Source organism: Panulirus ornatus, chromosome 11 (genome assembly GCF_036320965.1).
Source record: "Panulirus ornatus isolate Po-2019 chromosome 11, ASM3632096v1, whole genome shotgun sequence".
In the NCBI taxonomy this organism is placed as follows: domain Eukaryota; kingdom Metazoa; phylum Arthropoda; class Malacostraca; order Decapoda; family Palinuridae; genus Panulirus; species Panulirus ornatus.
In genome coordinates, this window is record NC_092234.1 from 35,378,509 (window position 1) to 35,400,704 (window position 22,196).

The window sequence follows — 22,196 nt, forward strand, 5'->3', positions numbered from 1 at the left end:
CTCTCACTTCACACACCACCTCGACCAAAACACCCTATATCTGCCACTCTATCATCAAACACATTCAACGAACCTTCAAAATACTCACTCCGTCTCCCTCTCACTTCACCTCTACTTGTTATTACCTCCCATCAGCTCCCTTCACCGATGTTCCCATTTGTTCTCTTGTCTTACACACTTTATTTACCTCCTTCCAAAACATCTTTTTATTCTCCCAAAAATTTAACGATACTCTCTCACCCCAACTCTCATTTGCCCCCTTTTTCACCTCTTGCACCTTTCTCTTGACCTCCTGTCTCTTTCCTTTATACATCACCCAGTCATTTGCAATATTTCCCTGCAAAAATTGTCCAAATGCCTCTCTCTTCTCTTTCACAAACAATCTTACTTCTTCATCCCACCACTCACTACCCTTTCTAATCTGCCCACCTCCCACCTTTCTTATGCCACAGGCATCTTTTGTGCAAGCCATCACTTCTTCCCTAAATACACTCCATTCCTCCTGCACTCCCCTCACATCAACTGCTCTTACCTTTTTCTATTTTGCACTCATTCTCTCCTGGCACTTCCTCCCACAAGTCTCCTTTCTAAGCTCTCACAAAAGTCTCCTTTCCAAGCTCACTTACTCTCACCACTCTCTTCACCCCAGCATTCTCTCTTCTTTTCTGAAAACCTCTACAAATCTTCATCTTTGCCTCCACAAGATAATGATCAGACATCCCTCTAGGTGCACCTCTCAGCACATTAACATCCAAAAGTCTCTCTTTCATGCGCCTATCAATTAACACATAATCCAATAACACTCTCTGCCCATTTCTCCTACTTACATACATATACTTGTGTATGGAAAGGATCAAAATTTTGCATGTGATCAAGTATATTCCTATGAGTCCACTAGGAAAATGAAACACAATAAGTTCCCAAGTGCACTTTCGTGTAATAATCACATAATCAGGGGAGGCATATGAGAGAAATACAACAGTCAGTTAATATACAACGAAGAGACATAGATAGGACGCCATTTGGTAAACATGTGACTGTCCAAGACAGTCACATGTTTACCAAATGGTGTCCTTGCTACATCTCTTCAATGTTTATCAACTGCCTTACATTTCTCTGTTGTGTCACCCTGATGATGTGATTATTACACGAAAGAGCACTTGGGAACTTATTGTGTTTCATTTTCCCCGTGGACCCACTGGAATATACTTATGTATATCTCTATTTTAAAACCAGGGATTCCCAATCACCAGTCCTTTTTCAGCACACAAATCTACAAGCTCTTCACCATTTCCATTTACAACACTGAACACCCCATGTACACCAATTATAACCTGAAGTGCCACATCACTCACCTTTGCATTCAAATCACCTATCACTATAACTTGGTCTCGTGCATCACAGCTGCTAACACAATCACGCAGCTGCTCCCAAACACCTCCTTCTCATGATACATTTTTTTTTTTTTTTGCTTTGTCGCTGTCTCTCGCGTTTGCGAGGTAGCGCAAGGAAACAGACGAAAGAAATGGCCCAACCCACCCCCATACACATGTATATACATACGTCCACACACGAAAATATACATACCTACACAGCTTTCCATGGTTTACCCCAGACGCTTCACATGCCCTGATTTAATCCACTGACAGCACATCAACCCCGGTATACCACATCGATCCAATTCACTCTATTCCTTGCCCTCCTTTCACCCTCCTGCATGTTCAGGCCCCGATCACACAAAATCTTTTTCACTCCATCTTTCCACCTCCAATTTGGTCTCCCACTTCTCGTTCCCTCCACCTCCGACACATATATCCTCTTGGTCAATCTTTCCTCACTCATTCTCTCCATGTGCCCAAACCATTTCAAAACACCCTCTTCTGCTCTCTAAACCACGCTCTTTTCATTTCCACACATCTCTCTTACCCTTACGTTACTTACTCGATCAAACCACCTCACACCACACATTGTCCTCAAACATCTCATTTCCAGCACATCCATCCTCCTGCGCACAACTCTATCCATAGCCCACGCCTCGCAACCATACAACATTGTTGGAACCACTATTCCTTCAAACATACCCATTTTTGCTTTCCGAGATAATGTTCTCGACTTCCACACATTCTTCAAGGCTCCCAGAATTTTCGCCCCCTCCCCCACCCTATGATCCACTTCCGCTTCCATGGTTCCATCCGCTGCCAGATCCACTCCCAGATATCTAAAACACTTTACTTCCTCCAGTTTTTCTCCATTCAAACTTACCTCCCAATTGACTTGACCCTCAACCCTACTGTACCTAATAACCTTGCTCTTATTCACATTTACTCTTAACTTTCTTCTTCCACACACTTTACCAAACTCAGTCACCAGCTTCTGCAGTTTCTCACATGAATCAGCCACCAGCGCTGTATCATCAGCGAACAACAACTGACTCACTTCCCAAGCTCTCTCATCCACAACAGACTTCATACTTGCCCCTCTTTCCAAAACTCTTGCATTTACCTCCCTAACAACCCCATCCATAAACAAATTAAACAACCATGGAGACATCACACACCCCTGCCGCAAACCTACATTCACTGAGAACCAATCACTTTCCTCTCTTCCTACACGTACACATGCCTTACATCCTCGATAAAAACTTTTCACTGCTTCTAACAACTTGCCTCCCACACCATATATTCTTAATACCTTCCACAGAGCATAAATACATAAATAAATGCATATATTACATTCGACTCCTGTTTAATCAAGACTATGATCAGGTTCTTTGGCAAAAATATTCTGGGTGCAGCTATTCAGGTTGATATATCCACTTACAATATTCATGAAACTTTACATGAACTATATTTAGAGTCCAGGAGAAGAAATATTTAATGTGGATATGGAGACTTTAAAAATCTGAATATTAGCCATTATACTAAGTTTGAATTACTGTATTCTGTAATCTGTCTACCAATTCTATATATATCTCTGATGTCCATTCCTTGGGGGCCACTCCCTTGAGGAGTGGCCCAGACAAGTCTCCATAACTGTTGAACTCCGGTGCTGCTTTTTAGCCTTTAATACCTTACCCTTGACAGGCCACTGGCAAAGGGCACTCTAGCACAGTGTTTTCAGAGGCTTCTACATAGTGTTCCTATCAACTACGACTACATCATTTGTCTACCTAATATTCACTGCATGGTGTTACAACCTTCTACTTCTACCTAAAACTCCTAGCTAAGTACTCTGTAATGACAGCAACTGTTACAAAGATACAAAGCAGGGTATTATATGTGCTTATTGAGCTAATGTAAGCACACTATCTGATGTTTGTATCCTCACTGTTAGTTTCACGTACTAAAAATTATCATAGTTTCTGAGACCTTTCTTGATTCTCTTGTAGGAAGAAATACATTGCAATGTAATACATAAATATATTACATACACACTAATAACCATATGATGAACTTAGGGACACTAGCTTCTCTGAATAAATAATTTTACTGAAATTCATACATACAAGTATGTATATAATAATTCTGAATAAATCATACTCCAAGGAAAGCATATTTTTCTTTCTGGTGGATAAAACACACCAGTTCTGAATTTTTATACTGTACTTACATCTCATTTGAAATATCATAAATGTTTCTACAGCTGTACAGTATCAACTTAATCAGAAAATTGTTAAACTAATTTACAAACATGGGATATTGAGTGCTGAAGCAACTGTTAATCTCACAATCATTCATATGAAAACTACTGCAGTAACTAAAGCACCAAAAGGTATTAAAATGAGATTTGTAGGCAGAAATCCTGAGTGGTGAGGCAAATGAATCTCACATTCACTTTTATGAAAAATTCTACTCAACTGCTAATCTTCATCAGCCATTACAATCATTATGTGATCACCAGTGGATATCTTTTAAAAGATATATTCATACAGAATATCAAGAAAGTAATGCTTAATTTATGTGCTAAAAATTTCAATCCTAAATACACAGTATTATGTACACAATACACTTGTAAAGTCAAGAAACAACTTTGGCTGCAAAGTGTATGATGTGATACTTACCCATTAGGATGAATATCCTATCACTGGGTCACTTTATGTCAGTGCAAATAAGCTCAATCTTTTCCAGTATGGAGTCTTGCAGCACTTGTAGCTAATCTGATCTCATATCACACACAAAAGTCAACAAGAAGTTTTTACTCCTACTTCATTTTTCCACTGGCTCCTTCATCTTACCTAGATCTAGAAGTCTACTTTATTTTTCTGGAATGTAACTTCTCCCATCAATGAATATCCAGTTCGCAGGAAAGCCTTGCCATGATCCAGTATTTCATATCAGTCTCTTTGGTCTTCCCCTTCTTGTTCTCTTCCTTAAAGGTGAAGCCCCAGAAAAGCCTTGTGCATGACATCATTTCTTTAACCTGATTGCTGTGATGGGATAAACTGTTGTTGGGTTCTTCTCTCGTACCTTCATTAAGTCATCTGGTCTCACAATGGTCCCTGGAGATTTGCAGTCATCTGGACTCCATTCTTCTGCATACAGATGCAAAAATGGCATTACATTTTATGATTATACTTACCAAGGAGTGTTTTCTATTTAAAGAGGCACTAATCAAAATGATGTATATAAATTTTTTTTGCCCAACAAGTAGGCTGTCAGTGTTTTTCAAAGTATGAGCCACCGCATATCATTCAGAATGTCACAGGTTTATGGCAATGATATGTAACTCAGTTTATTGTATAAACTCGCAAGTTAGGGTTATACAAGGTCCGTAATTTCATTAATTTCTTTTATTTTACAACATTTCATTTTCTTATTCATGTATTCCTTAAACAAAGTACTGTATCATAATTTTTTTTTTTTTTTTTTTTTTTTAATACTTTGTCGCTGTCTCCCGCGTTTGCGAGGTAGCGCAAGGAAACAGACGAAAGAAATGGCCCAACCCCCTCCCCCATACACATGTACATACACACGTCCACACACGCAAATATACATACCTACACAGCTTTCCATGGTTTACCCCAGACGCTTCACATGCCTTGATTCACTCCACTGACAGCACGTCAACCCCTGTATACCACATCGCTCCAATTCACTCTATTCCTTGCCCTCCTTACACCCTCCTGCATGTTCAGGCCCCGATCACACAAAATCTTTTTCACTCCATCTTTCCACCTCCAATTTGGTCTCCCTCTTCTCCTCGTTCCCTCCACCTCCGACACATATATCCTCTTGGTCAATCTTTCCTCACTCATTCTCTCCATGTGCCCAAACCATTTCAAAACACCCTCTTCTGCTCTCTCAACCACGCTCTTTTTATTTCCACACATCTCTCTTACCCTTACGTTACTTACTCGATCAAACCACCTCACACCACACATTGTCCTCAAACATCTCATTTCCAGCACATCCATCCTCCTGCGCACAACTCTATCCATAGCCCACGCCTCGCAACCATACATTGTTGGAACCACTATTCCTTCAAACATACCCATTTTTGCTTTCCGAGATAATGTTCTCGACTTCCACACATTTTTCAAGGCTCCCAAAATTTTCGCCCCCTCCCCCACCCTATGATCCACTTCCGCTTCCATGGTTCCATCCGCTGAGAGATCCACTCCCAGATATCTAAAACACTTCACTTCCTCCAGTTTTTCTCCATTCAAACTCACCTCCCAATTGACTTGACCCTCAACCCTACTGTACCTAATAACCTTGCTCTTATTCACATTTACTCTTAACTTTCTTCTTCCACACACTTTACCAAACTCAGTCACCAGCTTCTGCAGTTTCTCACATGAATCAGCCACCAGCGCTGTATCATCAGCGAACAACAACTGACTCACTTCCCAAGCTCTCTCATCCCCAACAGACTTCATACTTGCCCCTATTTCCAGGACTCTTGCATTTACCTCCCTAACAACCCCATCCATAAACAAATTAAACAACCATGGAGACATCACACACCCCTGCCGCAAACCTACATTCACTGAGAACCAATCACTTTCCTCTCTTCCTACACGTACACATGCCTTACATCCTCGATAAAAACTTTTCACTGCTTCTAACAACTTGCCTCCCACACCATATATTCTTAATACCTTCCACAGAGCATCTCTATCAACCCTATCATATGCCTTCTCCAGATCCATAAATGCTACATACAAATCCATTTGCTTTTCTAAGTATTTCTCACATACATTCTTCAAAGCAAACACCTGATCCACACATCCTCTACCACTTCTGAAACCGCACTGCTCTTCCCCAATCTGATGCTCTGTACATGCCTTCACCCTCTCAATCAATACCCTCCCATATAATTTACCAGGAATACTCAACAAACTTATACCTCTGTAATTTGAGCACTCACTCATATCCCCTTTGCCTTTGTACAATGGCACTATGCACGCATTCCGCCAATCCTCAGGCACCTCACCATGAGTCATACATACATTAAATAACCTTACCAACCAGTCAACAATACAGTCACCCCCTTTTTTAATAAATTCCACTGCAATACCATCCAAACCTGCTGCCTTGCCGGCTTTCATCTTCCACAAAGCTTTTACTACCTCTTCTCTGTTTACCAAATCATTTTCCCTAACCCTCTCACTTTGCACACCACCTCGACCAAAACACCCTATATCTGCCACTCTGTCATCAGACACATTCAACAAACCTTCAAAATACTCATTCCATCTCCTTCTCACATCACCACTACTTGTTATCACCTCCCCATTTACGCCCTTCACTGAAGTTCCCATTTGCTCCCTTGTCTTACGCACCCTATTTACCTCCTTCCAGAACATCTTTTTATTCTCCCTAAAATTTACTGATAGTCTCTCACCCCAACTCTCATTTGCCCTTTTTTTCACCTCTTGCACCTTTCTCTTGACCTCCTGTCTCTTTCTTTTATACTTTTATACTTTGTACTTTATACTTTGTATCATAATATCAAACAATATTCTGAACAGTATAAATTCTGCCCTTATGATAATTTTAGGTATGTGTGAACAAGCACTCAAAGTATTATGTTTCACTCATTCTACCTCTCTACAATTCACTCCCTTTGCATTCCTTGCCATACCACATCTCTCAAACACCCTTTCGTTTATTTCTTCATTCCATCTATTCACACCACATGCTCCTCACCAATACCTCACTTCCACAGCATGGATTCTTGACCTCTGTACCTCATTCCACATCCATGTTTTGATTGCATAGGTCAGGGGTGGGAGGACTATGCTGACCCATAATCCTCTATTCACTTCCATACTTACACCTCTATCTTTCATTATTCTATCAAGGGCCCCAATGACTCTTGTACCCTGTACTGCTCTCTCCCTTATCTCTCCTTCTGTATCACCACACTTACCCAAGACAGCTCCCATATACTTCTTCCAGTCTTTTTCCCCCAATATCCACAACACAATTTAATACACTTTCTTCTTTCACTCAATATGGTTTTACAAAATCTATACTTTCACTCAGTTTCCTTTCAAACTCTATAATTTGCATTTACCTTCCATCTCCTCCACTTACATCATAAGACATAATGGCAACCTTCTACAACTCTTTACTCTCACCAAACACAGTATCATCTGCAAACAGGCTTGCCACTAGCCATCATATCTCACTGCCACAATCCATCCCTGCACTGATTTTCCCTAGTTTTGCTTTTATCTCTCTTATCACTCCACCCATATATACATATATCAAAAAGCCACGGTGACATCACACACCCCTACACCTAGGGGTATCCCAAAACTTCTCAGCTCTCTATCCACTTTTACAAATGCATTTGCTCCTCTACAGAAGGGTTTCACACCATCTAACACTTGTCCTCTAACATAATATATACTCCTTAACATATCCCATAAAGCATTACACTTAACCTTTTTGTCATACATTTTCTACAGATCCACAAAAGTTGCATACAACTTCTTACCCTTTGCTAAATACTTTTCCACAGTCATCTTTATCACAAAACTCTGATCCACACATCCCCTGCTTTTCCTAAAACTCCCTTTTTCACTTATTCTGAATTCAGTCACTTCTTTCACTCTGTCAATTAATATTCTTGCATACAGTTTCTAAAAGCCCCTGGGGATAGGGGAGAAAGAATACTTCCCACACATTCCTCACGTGTCGTAGAAGGCGACTAAAGGGGATGGGAGCGGGGGGGCTGGAAACCCTCCCCTCCTTGTATTTTAACTTTCTAAAAGGGGAAACAGAAGAAGGAGTCACAGGGGGAGTGCTCATCCTCCTCGAAGGCTCAGATTGAGGTATCTAAATGTGTGTGGATGTAACCAAGATGAAAAACAAGGAGAGATAGGTAGTATGTTTGAGGAAAGGAGCCTGGATATTTTGGCTCTGAGTGAAACGAAGCTCAAGGGTAAATGGGAAGAGTGGTTTGGGAATGTCTTGGGAGTAAAGTCAGGGGTTAGTGAGAGGACAAGAGCAAGGGAAGGAGTAGCACTACTCCTGAAACACGAGTGGTGGGAGTGTGTGATAGAGTGTAAGAAAGTAAACTCTAGATTGATATGGGTAAAACTGAAAGTGGATGGAGAAAGATGGGTGATTATTGGTGCTTATGCACCAGGGCATGAGAAGAAAGATCATGAGAGGCAAGTGTTTTGGGAGCAGCTGAGTGAATGTGTTAGTAGTTTTGATGCATGAGACAGGGTTATAGTGATGGGTGATTTGAAGGCAAAGGTGAGTAATGTGGCAGTTGAGGGAATAATTGGTGTACATGGGGTGTTCAGTGTTGTAAATGAAAATGGTGAAGAGCTTGTATTATGTGCTGAAAAACGACTGGTGATTGGGAATATACATAAGTATACGAATATACATAAGTATACGTATGTAAGTAGGAGAGATGGCCAGAGAACGTTATTGGATTACATGTTAACTGATAAGTGCATGAAAGAAAGACTTTTGGATGTTAATGTGCTGAGAGGTGCAAATGGAGGGATGTCTTGTGGAGGCAAAGATGAAGATTTGTAGAGATTTTCAGAAAAGAAGAGAGAAAGTTGGGGTGAAAAGAGTGGTGAGAGTAAGTTAGCTTGGGAATTGTGTGAGGAAGTACCAGGAGAGACTGAGTACAGAATGGAAAAAGGTGAGAACAAAGGAGGTAAGGGGAGTGGGGGAGGAATGGGATGTATTTAGGGAAGCAGTGATGGCTTGCGCAAAAGATGCTTCTGGCATGAGAAGCGTGGGAGGTGGGTAGGTTAGAAAGGTTAGGTTAGGTTAGGTTAGGTTAGGTTAGGTGAGTGGTGGGATGAAGAAGTAAGATTATTAGTGAAAGAGAAGAGAGAGGCATTTGGACGATTTTTGCTGGGAAATAATCCAAATGAGTGGGAGATGTATAAAGGGAAGAGGCAGGTCAAGAGAAAGGTGAAAGAGGTGAAAAAGAGGGCAAATGAGAGTTGACATGAGAGAGTATCATTAAATTTTAGGGAGAATAAAAAGATGTTTTGGAAGGAGATAAATAAAGTGCATAAGACATGGGAACAAATGGGAACTTAAGTGAAGGGGGCTACTGGGGAGGTGATAACAAGTAGTGGTGATGTGAGAAGGAGGTGGAGTGAATATTTTGAAGGTCTGTTGAATGTGTTTGATGATAGAGTGGCAGATATAGGGTGTTTTGGTCGAGGTGGTGTGCAAAGTGAGAGGGTTAGGGAAAATGATTTGGTAAATAGAGAAGAGGTAGTAAAAGCTTTGCAGAAGATGAAAGCCGGCAAGGCAGCGGGTTTGGATGGTGGAATTTATCAAAAAAGGGGGTGACTGTATTGTTGACTGGTTGGTAAGGTTATTTAATGTATGTATGACTCATGGTGAGGTGCCTGAGGATTGGCGAAATGCTTGCATAGTGCCATTGTACAAAGGCAAAGGGGATAAGAGTGAGTGCTCAGTTTACAGAGGTATAAGTTTGTTGAGTATTCCTGGGAAATTATATGGGAGGGTATTGATTGAGAGGGTGAAAGCATGTACAAAGCATCAGATTGGGGAAGAGCAGTGTGGTTTCAGAAGTGGTAGACGATGTGTGGATCAGGTGTTTGCTTTGAAAAATATATGTGAGAAATACTTAGAAAAGGAAATGGATTTGTATGTAGCATTTATGGATCTGGAGAAGGCATATGATAGAGTTGATAGAGATGCTCTGTGGAAGGTATCAAGAATATAAGGTGTGGGAGGCAAGTTGTTAGAAGCAGTGAAAAGTTTTTATTGAAGATGTAAGGCATGTGTATGTGTAGGTAGAGAGGAAAGTGATTGGTTCTCAGTGAATGTAGGTTTGCAGCAGGGGTGTGTGATGTCTCCATGGTTGTTTAATTTGTTTATGGATGGGGTTGTTAGGGAGGTGAATGCAAAAGTTTTGAAAAGAGGGGCAAGTATGCAGTCTGTTGTGGATGAGAGAGCTTGGGAAGTGAGTCATTTGTTGTTTGCTGATGATACAGCACTGGTGGCTGATTCATGTGAGAAACTGCAGAAGCTGGTGACTGAGTTTGGTAAAGTGTGTGAAAGAAGAAAGCTGACAGTGAATGTGAATAAGAGTAAGGTTATTAGGTACAGTAGGGTTGAGGGAGAAGTCAACTAGGAGGTAAATTTGAATGGAAAAAAACTAGAGGAAGTGAAGTGTTTTAGATATCTGGGAGTGGATTCGGCAGCGGATGGAACCATGGAAGCGGAAGTGAATCATAGGGTGGGGGAGGGGGCGAAAGTTCTGGGAGCGTTGAAGAATGTGTGGAAGTCAAGAACATTATCTTGGAAAGCAAAAATGGGTGTTTGAAGGAATAGTGGTTCCAACAATGTTATATGGTTGCGAGGCGTGGGCTATGGATAGAGTTGTGCGGAGGAGGGTGGATATGCTGGAAATGAGATGTTTGAGGACAATATGTGGTGTGAGGTGGTTTGATCGAGTAAGTAGTAATAGGGTTAGAAAAATGTGTGGTAATAAAAAGAGTGTGGTTGAGAGAGCAGAAGAGAGTGTTTTGAAATGGTTTGGTCACATGTAGAGAATGAGTGAGGAAAGATTGACAAAGAGGATATATGTTTCAGAGGTGGAGGGAATGAGGAGAAGTGGAGGACCAAATTGGAGGTGGCAAGATGGATTGAAAAAGATATTGAGTGATTGGGGCCTGAACGTGCAGGAAGGTGAAAGGCGTGCAAGGAATAGAGTGAATTGGAACGATGCGGTATACCAGGGTCGACGTGCTGTCAATGGATTGAACCAGGGAATGTGATGTGTCTGGGGTAAACCATGGAAAGTTCTGTGGGGGCCTGGATGTGGAAAGGGAGCTGCGGTTTTGGTGCATCATTACATGACAGCTAGAGACTGAGTGTGAACGAATGTGGCCTTTGTTGTCTTTTCCTAGTGCTACCTTGCAAACGTGAGGGGGGCGGGGTTGTTATTTCATGTGTGGCAGGGTGGCGATGGGAATGAATAAAGGCAGACAGTATGAACTATGTACATGTGTAGGAAGAAAGGAAAGTTACTGGTTCTCAGTGAATGTTAATTTGCGGCAGGGGTTTGTGATGTTTCCATGGTTGTTTAATTTGTTTATGGATGGGGCTGTTAGAGAGGTGAATGCAAGAGTTTTGGAAAAGAGGGGCAAGTATGCAGTCTGTTGTGGATGAGAGAGCTTGGGAAGTGAGTCAGTTGTTGTTCGCTGATGATATACAGCACTGGTGGCTGATTCGTGTGAGAAACTGCAGAAGCTGGTGACTGAGTTTGGTAAAGTGTGTGAAAGAAGAAAGCTGAGAGTAAATGTGAATAAGAGCAAGGTTATTAGGTACAGTAGGGTTGAGGGACAAGTCAATTGGGAGGTAAGTTCGAATGGAGAAAAACTGGAGGAAGGGAAGTGTTTTAGATATCTGGGAGTGGATTTGGCAGTGGATGGAACCATGGAAGCGTAAGTGATTCACAGGGTGGGGGAAGGGGTGGGGGAAGGGGTGAAGGTTCTACAAGCGTTGAAGAATGGGTGGAAGGCGAGAATGTTATCACGGAGAGCAAAAATGGGTATGTTTAAAGGAATACTGGTTCCAACAAGGTTATGTGGTTGCGAGGCGTGGGCTATAGATAGAGTTGCGTGGAGGAGGGTGGATGTGTTGGAAATGAGATGTTTGAGAACAATATGCGGTGTGAGGTGATTTGATCGAATAAGTATCGAAAGGGTATGAGAGATGTGTGGTAATAAAAGAGTGTGGTTGAGAGAGCAGAAGAGGGTGTATTGAAATGGTTTGGTCACATGGAGAGAATGAGTAAGGAAAGATTGACCAAGAGGATATATGTGTCAGAGGTGGAGGGAACGAAGAGAAGTGGGAGACCAAATTGGAGGTGGAAGGATGGAGTGATAAAGATGTTGAGCAATCGGGGCCCAAACACAGAGGAGGGTGAAAGGCGTGCAAGGAATAGCATGAATCGAAACGATGTGGTATACTGGGGTTGACGTGCTGTCATTGGATTGAACCGTGGCATGTGAAGCGTCTAGGGTAAACCATGGAAAGTTTTGTGGGCACTGGATGTGGAAAGGGAGCTGTGGTTTCAGTGCATTATACATGACAGCTAGAGACTGAGTGAGAACGAATGTGGCCTTTATTGTCTTTTCCTACGCTACCTCACGCATGCATGGGGGAAGGGGGGTGCCATTTCATGTGTGGTGGGGTGGCGATGGGAATGGACGAAGAAAGCAAGTATGACTATGTACATGTGGGTATATGTCTGCGTATGTATATGTATGTATACGGATGTATATGTGCATGTGTGGGCGTGTATGTATATACATGTGTATGTGGGTGGGTTGGGCCATTCTTTCGTCTGTTTCCTTGCGCTGCCTCGACAGCATGTCGACCACCGTATACCACTTTATTCCAACTCACTCTCATGCACACCTTTCACCCTCCTATATGTTCAGGCCCCGATTGCTCTAAATATTTTTCACTCCATCCTTCCACCTCCAATTTGGTCTCCCACTTCTCTTTGTTCCCTCCACCTCTGACACATATATCCTCTTAATCTTTCCTCACTCATTCTCTCCATATAAGCAAACCATTTCAATACACTCTCTTCTGCTCACTCAACCACACTCTTTTTATTACCATACATCTCTCATACGCGGGAGACCGGAAAAAAAAAAAAAAAACTCATTACTTACTTGATCAAACCACCTCACCACATATTGTCCTCAAACACTTCATCTCCAACACATCCACACTCCTCTGCACAACACTACCCATAGCCCATGCCTCATAACCATATAACATTGTTAGAACCCCCGTCCCCTCAAACATACCCATTTTTGCTCTCTGAGATAACGTTCTAGCCTTTCACACATTCTTCAACAATCCTAGAACCTTCGCCCCCTCCCCTAACCTGTGACTCACTTCTGCTTCCATGGTTCCCTTTGCTGCTAAATCCACTCCTAGATATCTAAAACACTTCACTTCCTCCAGTTTTTCTCCATTTAAACTTACCTCCCAATCAACTTGCTCCTCAACTCTACTGAACCTAATAACCCTGCTCTTATTCACATTCACTCTCAGCTTTCTTCTTTCGCACACTTTACCAAACTCCGTCACCAGTTTCTGCAGTTTCTCACATGAATCAGCAACCAGTGCTGTACCATCAGCGAACAACAACTGACTCACTTCCCAAGCCCTCTCATCCATAACAGACTGCATACTTGCACCTCTCTCCAAAACTCTTGCATTCACCTCCCTAACAACCCCATCCATAAACAAATTAAACAACCATGGAGACATCATGCACCCCTGCCGCAAACTGACATTCATGGGGAACTAATCACTTTCCTCTCTTCCTATTCGTAAACATGCCTTACATCCTTGATAAAAACTTTTCACGGCTTCTAGCGACTTAACTCCCACACCAAATACTCTTAATACCTTCCACAGAGCATCTCTATCAACTCTATCATATTCCCTCTCCAGATCCATCAATGCTACATACAAATCCGTTTTTCAAAGTATTTCTCACATACATTCTTCAAAGCAAACACCTGATCCACACATCCTCTACCACTTCTGAAACCACACTGTTCTTCCCTAATCTGATGCTCTGTAAATGCCTTTACCCTCTCAATCAATACCCTCCCATACAATTTCCCAGGAATACTCAACAAACTTATATCTCTGTAGTTTCAACACAGCCTTTATCCCCTTTGCTTTTGTACAATGGCACTATGCATACATTCCACCAATCTTCAGGTACTTCACCACAAACCATACATACACTGAATATCCTTACCAACCAGTCAACAACACAGTCACCCCCTTTTTAATAAACTCCACTGTCATACCATCCAAACCTGCCGCCTTTCATCTTCCACAAAGCTTTCACTACCTCTTCTCTGTTTACCTAACCATTACCCCTGACCCTCTCACTTCGCACACCATCTCGACCAAAATATCCTACATCTGCCACTCTATCATCAAGCACATCCAAGAAACCTTCAATTTATTTATTCTTATCTTTATTATCAAATACTTATTTATCTTTATTATTAAACAACACCAGGATCTGCTTTATGAGGTTCCTGTACTCTGAGGCTGCACTACTTGCATGATCAGGAGAACAAAGGACTACTTTAATGGCAGAAACTCCATGACACTAATCCTTCCCATCCATTGACAACCATATGCTGAGCTGAATATGAATTCTTTCTCATTTTTTAACCATTAACAGGCAGAATCTGATATCACAGTTCTAAGACAATCAAACGAAACTGAGTATTACAATATGTGGTCAACTACGTTAAGGTTTATGAATGCTGATTTTGAAATGAAAATGAAAGTACATGCAGAAGTATAAATATCTTCATCTGCATAAGTACATTTGCATGATTTTGCAAAAGAGTATGAATGTATCCGCATGCACAAAGATGCATAACATCCAGTATCATACATGGGAGGATGATCTTATCAAATCATCTTTAGAATACCTTTGGTCTGATTGAACTATGAAAATTTGGTCTTATACTATGAAATATTTCAGATGTTTGGGACCTTACCTTTCACTCACTTTTTTCCCTTTTTATTCTGAAAAGAAAAAGAAGTTTGCTGTAAAAATATCTGACTTAGGGATTTGTGCGTTTTTGTATCATGAGACAGTTATTCTCTCTCTAAAAAACACTTAATTTCACCTTAAGTCATTTCTACAAATAACAGGTAAGCATATCTATTCTAGAAACACTATCAATCAACTTTTACTAACAGTCTAACACTTTATCAATCAACCTTTACTATCTTATTAAATCATGGGTCCAGACACAGGCAAATTAAATTTCATAGTATGTCATCAAGATACTAAAACATCTTTTATCTACTATATTCATTATACTCTGTTGCTGTCTCCTGCGTTAGCGAGGTAGCGCAAGGAAACAGACGAAAGAATGGCCCAACCCACCCAATTACACATGTATATACATACATGTCCACACACACACACATATACATACCTATACATCTGAACGTATACATATATATATATATATATATATTTTTTTTTTTTTTTTTTTTTTTTTTTTTTATACTTTGTCGCTGTCTCCCGCGTTTGCGAGGTAGCGCAAGGAAACAGACGAAAGAAATGGCCCAACCCCCCCCCCATACACATGTACATACACACGTCCACACACGCAAATATACATACCTACACAGCTTTCCATGGTTTACCCCAGACGCTTCACATGCCTTGCTTCAATCCACTGACAGCACGTCAACCCCTGTATACCACATGACTCCAATTCACTCTATTTCTTGCCCTCCTTTCACCCTCCTGCATGTTCAGGCCCCGATCACACAAAATCTTTTTCACTCCATCTTTCCACCTCCAATTTGGTCTCCCTCTTCTCCTCGTTCCCTCCACCTCCGACACATATATCCTCTTGGTCAATCTCTCCTCACTCATTCTCTCCATGTGCCCAAACCATTTCAAAACACCCTCTTCTGCTCTCTCAACCACGCTCTTTTTATTTCCACACATCTCTCTTACCCTTACGTTACTTACTCGATCAAACCACCTCACACCACACATTGTCCTCAAACATCTCATTTCCAGCACATCCATCCTCCTGCGCACATCTCTATCCATAGCCCACGCCTCGCAACCATACAACATATATATATACAATATATATATATACAATATATATATACAATATATATATATATATATATACACACACACAGACATATACATATATACACATGTACATAATTCATACTGTCTGCCCTTATTCATTCCCATCACCAACCCGCCACACATGAAATGACAGCCCCCTTCCCCCGCATGTGCGCAAGGTAGCACTAGGAAAAGATAACAAAGGCCACAGTTGTCATGTATAATGCACTGAAACCACAGCCCCCTTTCCACATCCAGGCCCCACAAAACTTTCCATGATTTACCCCAGATGCTTCACATGCCCTGGTTCAATCCATTGACAGCACGTCGACCCCGGTATACCACATCATTCCAATTCACTCTATTCCTTGCACGCCTTTCACCCTCCTGCATGTTCAGGCCCCAATCACTCAAAATCTTTTTCACTCCATCTTTCCGTCTCCAATTTGGTCTCCCACTTCTCCTCCTTCCCTCCACCTCTGACACATATATCCTCTTGGTCAATCTTTCCTCGCTCATTCTCTCCATGTGACCAAACCATTTCAATACACCCTCTTCTGCTCTCTCAACCATACTCTTTTTATTACCACACATTTCTCTTACCCTTTTACTCGATCAAACCACCTCACACCATATATTGTCCTCAAACATCTCATTTCCAGCACATTCACCCTCCTCCACACAACTCTATCTATAGCCCATGCCTCGCAACCATATAACATTGTCGGAACCACTATTCCTTCAAACACACCCATTTTTGCTTTCCGAGATAACGTTCTCGCCTTCCACACATTTTTCAACACTCCCAGTACTTTCGCCCCCTACCCCACCCTATGACTCACTTCTGCTTCCATGGTTCCATCTGCTGCCAAATCCACTCCCAGATATCTAAAACACTTCACTTCTGCCAGTTTTTCTCCATTCAAACTTACCTCCCAACTGACTTGACCCTCAACCCTACTGTACCTAATGGCCTTGCTCTTATTCACATTTACTCTCAGCTTTCTTCTTTCACACACTTTACCAAACTCAGTCACCAGCTTCAGTAGTTTCTCACACGAATCAGCCACCAGCGCTGTATCATCAGCAAACAACAACTGACTCACTTACCAAGCTCTCTCATCCACAACAGACTGCATACTTGCCCCTCTCTCCAAAACTCTTGCATTCACCTCCCTAACAACCCCATCCATAAACAAATTAAACAACCAAGGAGACATCACACACCCCTGCCACAAACCTTAATAATATGGTACTTCAAGACAAAGAAGCATATTCAAATTGCCTGAATATCTATTTCTAAATAAGTAAGGAATTCAAACTGATAGTTACATTAGCTTTAGATTAGGAAATACATTAACCTTTCATATAGCAGGATGAACAAAACAATTCATTTTCACAGAAAAAGGGAAAAAGATAGATGGATGTTAAACCACCTTACCTTTGCTTCATATTTTAGGTGTTCAATGAACTCGGACTGGGCTGTTATTTTTTCATTAAGATCGGCCAAATGCTCTGACATAGTAGAAATTTGTTCCTCATAATTTCTGAAAAAATATAATCTCTTAATACAAAACTGGAAAAGAAAATTAGGAAAAATTCTCATAAAAAGCAAATAAATGTGTGAAACTTGTACAATTAACCAAAACCTGTTATTCATAATTGAGGAGAAAAATACAGAATAAGACTATCCTCAGCTGCAACCAGCATTATACAATAACCTACTCTTGGTTCCTCTAGGACTGATTTCAACCACATCAAGGATTCCTTTACATGTTTCTTTAATTATTCCAGGCACGTATCTACTACATACTTCTACATCTTTCTACCCACATCATGACTTGTTACAGAAACCAACCCAACAAAAGGAATTCATATTTCTATTAGATATCCAAATCAGGAAACCTCTTGCAAAAATGGGAAGATTTCAATAATAAAATACATAGTATGATTGCTATAAAAACACCTCTTTTGAAAATAGAAATGAAGTAACTACAAATGAGAAATTAAAAAATGAAAGGGGAGACACCACCAAAAACAGCTGAAAACTAATAAAGATACTGGGTCCTTGAAAGATAATGTATATAAACATATAAAGACTTATAAGCAAAAACTCCAGAATCAAAGTTAATTACATCAATGAATACAAAAAAGGATAACAACACAATCCCAATTCATATGCCAGAAACGACTTGATAAAAAGGTGAAAGATAAAACAAGCTTAGAACATTATGAAACATTTAGAATAGACAGAAACAAATTTAAACATGGAAGTGTAGCAACATATGCTTATAACAGGTTAGAAGGAAAACACAATGAAGATGAGTTTCAATAAATGTAAAGTGATTATGGTAAGCAATCCAGCGATAAACACAAATTTAGTGTTGTACAACTCACCAAAAACAAGACTATATGACTATAGCATAATTCTAACAAAAGTTGGTGAAATGTTTCACCCTCCTCCATGTTCAGTCCTCGATCTCTCAAAATCTTTTTCACTCCATCCTTCCAACTCCAATTTGGTCTCCTGTTCTCCTTGTTTCCTCTACTTCTGACAAATATATCCTCTTTCTCAACATCCTAACACATTATCTCTATTTGGACAAACTATTTCAACATATCCTCTGCTCCCACCACCACTACCACACTCTTTGTATTACCACACATCCTTTCATTACTTACTTGATCAAACCACCTCACATCATGTATTGACCTTAAAATTTCATTTTCAACACATCCACCTTCCTCTGCAAAACCCTTTCCAAAGCCCATGCCTCGCTACCGTACAATATTGCTGGTACTTCTATTCCTTCAAACATACTACACATTCATTAGTGCTCCCAAAACCATCCCCTTTCCAGCCATAAGACTCACTTCCACTTCCATGGATTCAATGATTGCCATGTCCACTCCTAGATACATGAAACACTTCACTTCCTCCCATTTTTCTCTATTCAAACTTTTATCCCACCTAGCTTGTACCTGAACACAGCTGAACCTAACAGCCTTCCTTTTATTCACATTTACTCTCAACTTTCTCCTTTCACACCCTTCCAAACTCAGTCACCAACTCCTGCAGTTTCTCACTCGAATCAGCCACCAATGCTGTATCACTGGCGAACAACAATTGACTCAATTCCCAGGCCCTCTTATCCCCAACACACTCCATACTAACCCTGCTCTCCAAAACTCTTGCATTTACCTCCCCTACCACCCCATCCATAAAAAATTAAACCATGGTGACTGCACAAACCACTACCACAGACCAACCTTCATTTAGAACCATCCACTCTCCTCTCTTCCTACTTGTACACATGCCTTACACCCTTGACAAAAACTTCTCACTGTCTCTAACTGCTTACCTCCCATACCATATATTCTTAATATCTTCCATAAAGCAACTATATCAACCCAATCATATGCCTTCTACAGATCCATAAATGCCCAATACAAATCCATCTGTTTTTCTAAGCACTTCTCACATACAAATCAATCAGTTTTTCTAAGTATTTCTCACACACATTCTTTAAAGCAAACACCTGATCCATACATCCTCAACCACTTCTGAGACCACACTGCTCCTCCCAAATCTAATTCACAGTACATGCCTTCACCCTCTCAATCAATACCCTCCCATATAACTTACCTAGTATACTCAACAAACTTGTACCTCTGCAGTTTGAACACTTACCTTTATACGATGGCACCATAGATGCATTCTACCAATCCTCCGGCACCTCACTATGATTCATACATACACTGAATATCCTTACCAACCAATTATCAATAAATTCAACTGCAATACCATCTATTCCAACTGCATTGTGGAATTTTATCTTATGCAAAGCTTTCACTACCTCTTCTCCCTTCACCAAACCACTCTTAATGACTCTCTCACTATGCATACCAGCCCAACCAAAAACTCTACATCTGCTTGTCTGTTCCATTTCTGTTTAAAACCCAAAACATTTCCTTCTCCTTGGAAGCATGCATTGATATATCCCATCCCTAAGAAGGGTGACTGTTCTGACTCCTCTAACTATCATCCTACTGCTTTGACATCTACCAATTCCAAATTCTATGAATCCCTCCTCAACTCCCATATCCTTAAATACCTTGAAAATCAGTCTTTTCTCTGATAAGGTCAGATCCTTTGGTGATATTCTTTCCTACCTTACTAATGTCTAGTCATCAACCATGAAAGATTATGAAGAGTCATTTATAGTTGCCCTTGACATATCTAAGGCTTTTGACAGGGTGTGGCATTGGGGTCTTATCTATAAGCTCCCCTCTTAGGCTCCCTCCCTCACTATGCTCCTTCATATCTACCTTCCTCTCTGGCTGATCTGTTTCTGTGGTTGTTGATGAATCAGCCTCCCCCATCAACAGCGGTGTCCCTCAAGTCCTGTCCTGTCCACTACACTTTTTCTCTTTTTCTTTTTTTGACAATTTCCTCTCCTCAACAAATAATACAATGCCCACACACGCTGATGACTCAACACTGCATTCATCCACATCCTTCACCTCTGCTCCCTCTTCTCTCACTCTACTTGCATCTCCTCTTCACATAGAATCCTCAATAAATTCAGACTTGGACAGGATATCTCAGTGGGGTAGATGAATTCTATTTAAGCTTAATGCATCCATGACCAACTTTCTACCCATCTCTCTTTCAAAAACTCCTCACACCTATCATCTCTCCTTTGACAGTTCTGTAATTTCACCTCTTGACTCAATGAACATACTTGGTATTACTATAACATCTACTCTTTCTTGGAAACCCCACATTACAGGAATAACTAAGTCTACCCCTAAGAAACTAAGTGTCCAGTTTACATGCTGAAACTTCGTTTCTTCTGAACAGTTGGTCCATTTACACAAGGGACTGATTCATCCTTGTACGAAGTACTGCTTTCACATTTGGGGCTGGTCTAGCTCTGCATCCTTACTTGACAGAGTTAAAAGTAGTCTGACTATCAAACTCTCCCTGACTAAATTCCAAACTTGACCCCCTTGCCCTATGTTGGTCCACTTTCCTTCTTCTATAGGTATTACTTTGGGTTTTCCTCCTAAGAGCTGGCTGCTTGTGTACCCACACCACTAGTTAGACTATAAAATACTTGGCAAGCCATTGCGATACATGACTATTGTGTTGCCATCAGCAACTCAAGGATGGGCCATTTCGATACCTGCTTCTTTCCCTACACATTGAAGCTTTGTAACTCCCTACCTTCTTATGTCTTTCCCAATAACTATAACCCGGCACATTTTAAAAGACATGTTTTTCAATTTCTCAAAAATCCTTAAACACTGTGCTGTCACTGGATTGAACCAGGGGATGTGAAGCGTCTGAGGTAAACCATGGAAAGTTTTGTGGGAGCAAGATGTGGAAAGGGAGCTGTGAACGAATGTGGCCTTTGTTGTCTTTTCCTAGCGCTACCTTGCGTGCATGCTGGGGGAGTGGGTTGTCATTTCATGGGCGGCAGGGTGGCGACGGGAATGAATAAAGGCAGCAAGTATGAATTATATACATGTGTATATATGTATATATCTGTGTATGTACATATATGTATATGTTGAAATGTATAGGTATGTATATGTGCGTGTGTGGACATGCATGTATATACATGAGTATGTAGGTGGGTTGGGCCATTCTTTCATCTGTATCCTTGCGCTACCTCACTAACGCGGGAGACAGCAACAAAGTATAATAAATAAAAACATAAAGGGGACGGGAGCAGGGGCTAGAAACCCTCCACTCCTTGTATTTTAGCTTTCTAAATGTGGAAACAGAAGAAGGAGTAATGCAGGGAGTGCTCATCCTCCTCGAAGGCTCAGATTAGGGTGTCTAAATGTGTGTGGATGTAACCAAAATGATAAAAAAGGAGATATAGGTAGTATGTTTGAAGAAAGGAGCCTGGACGTTTTGGCTCTGAGAGAAACGAAGCTCAAGGGTAAAGGGGAAGAGTGGTTTGGTAATGTCTTGGGAGTAAAGTCAGGGGTTAGTGAGAGGACATGAGCAAGGGAAGGAGTAGCACTAATCCTGAAACAGGAATGGTGGG

The 22,196-nt window shown here is 41.0% G+C and overlaps 1 protein-coding gene across 3 annotated transcripts in view; it reads right to left on the minus strand.

Moving 5' to 3' along the window:
• Positions 1–4,345: 4,345 nt before the first annotated feature.
• Positions 4,346–22,196, minus strand: part of LOC139751400 (protein phosphatase 1 regulatory subunit 21) — a 321,946-nt gene continuing 304,095 nt past the window's right edge. For 2 of the 3 annotated variants that reach the window (XM_071666786.1, XM_071666784.1), the window contains exons 17-18: positions 17,576–17,681; positions 4,346–4,531 (exon numbers count right to left, since the gene is read on the minus strand). In XM_071666786.1, the coding sequence (XP_071522887.1) occupies positions 4,487–4,531; positions 17,576–17,681 (151 nt within the window). In that variant the 3' untranslated portion in view covers positions 4,346–4,486. Of the gene's footprint in view, positions 4,532–15,025; positions 15,054–17,575; positions 17,682–22,196 lie in introns of all 3 variants that reach the window. The other variant, XM_071666785.1, reaches the window with a different exon arrangement.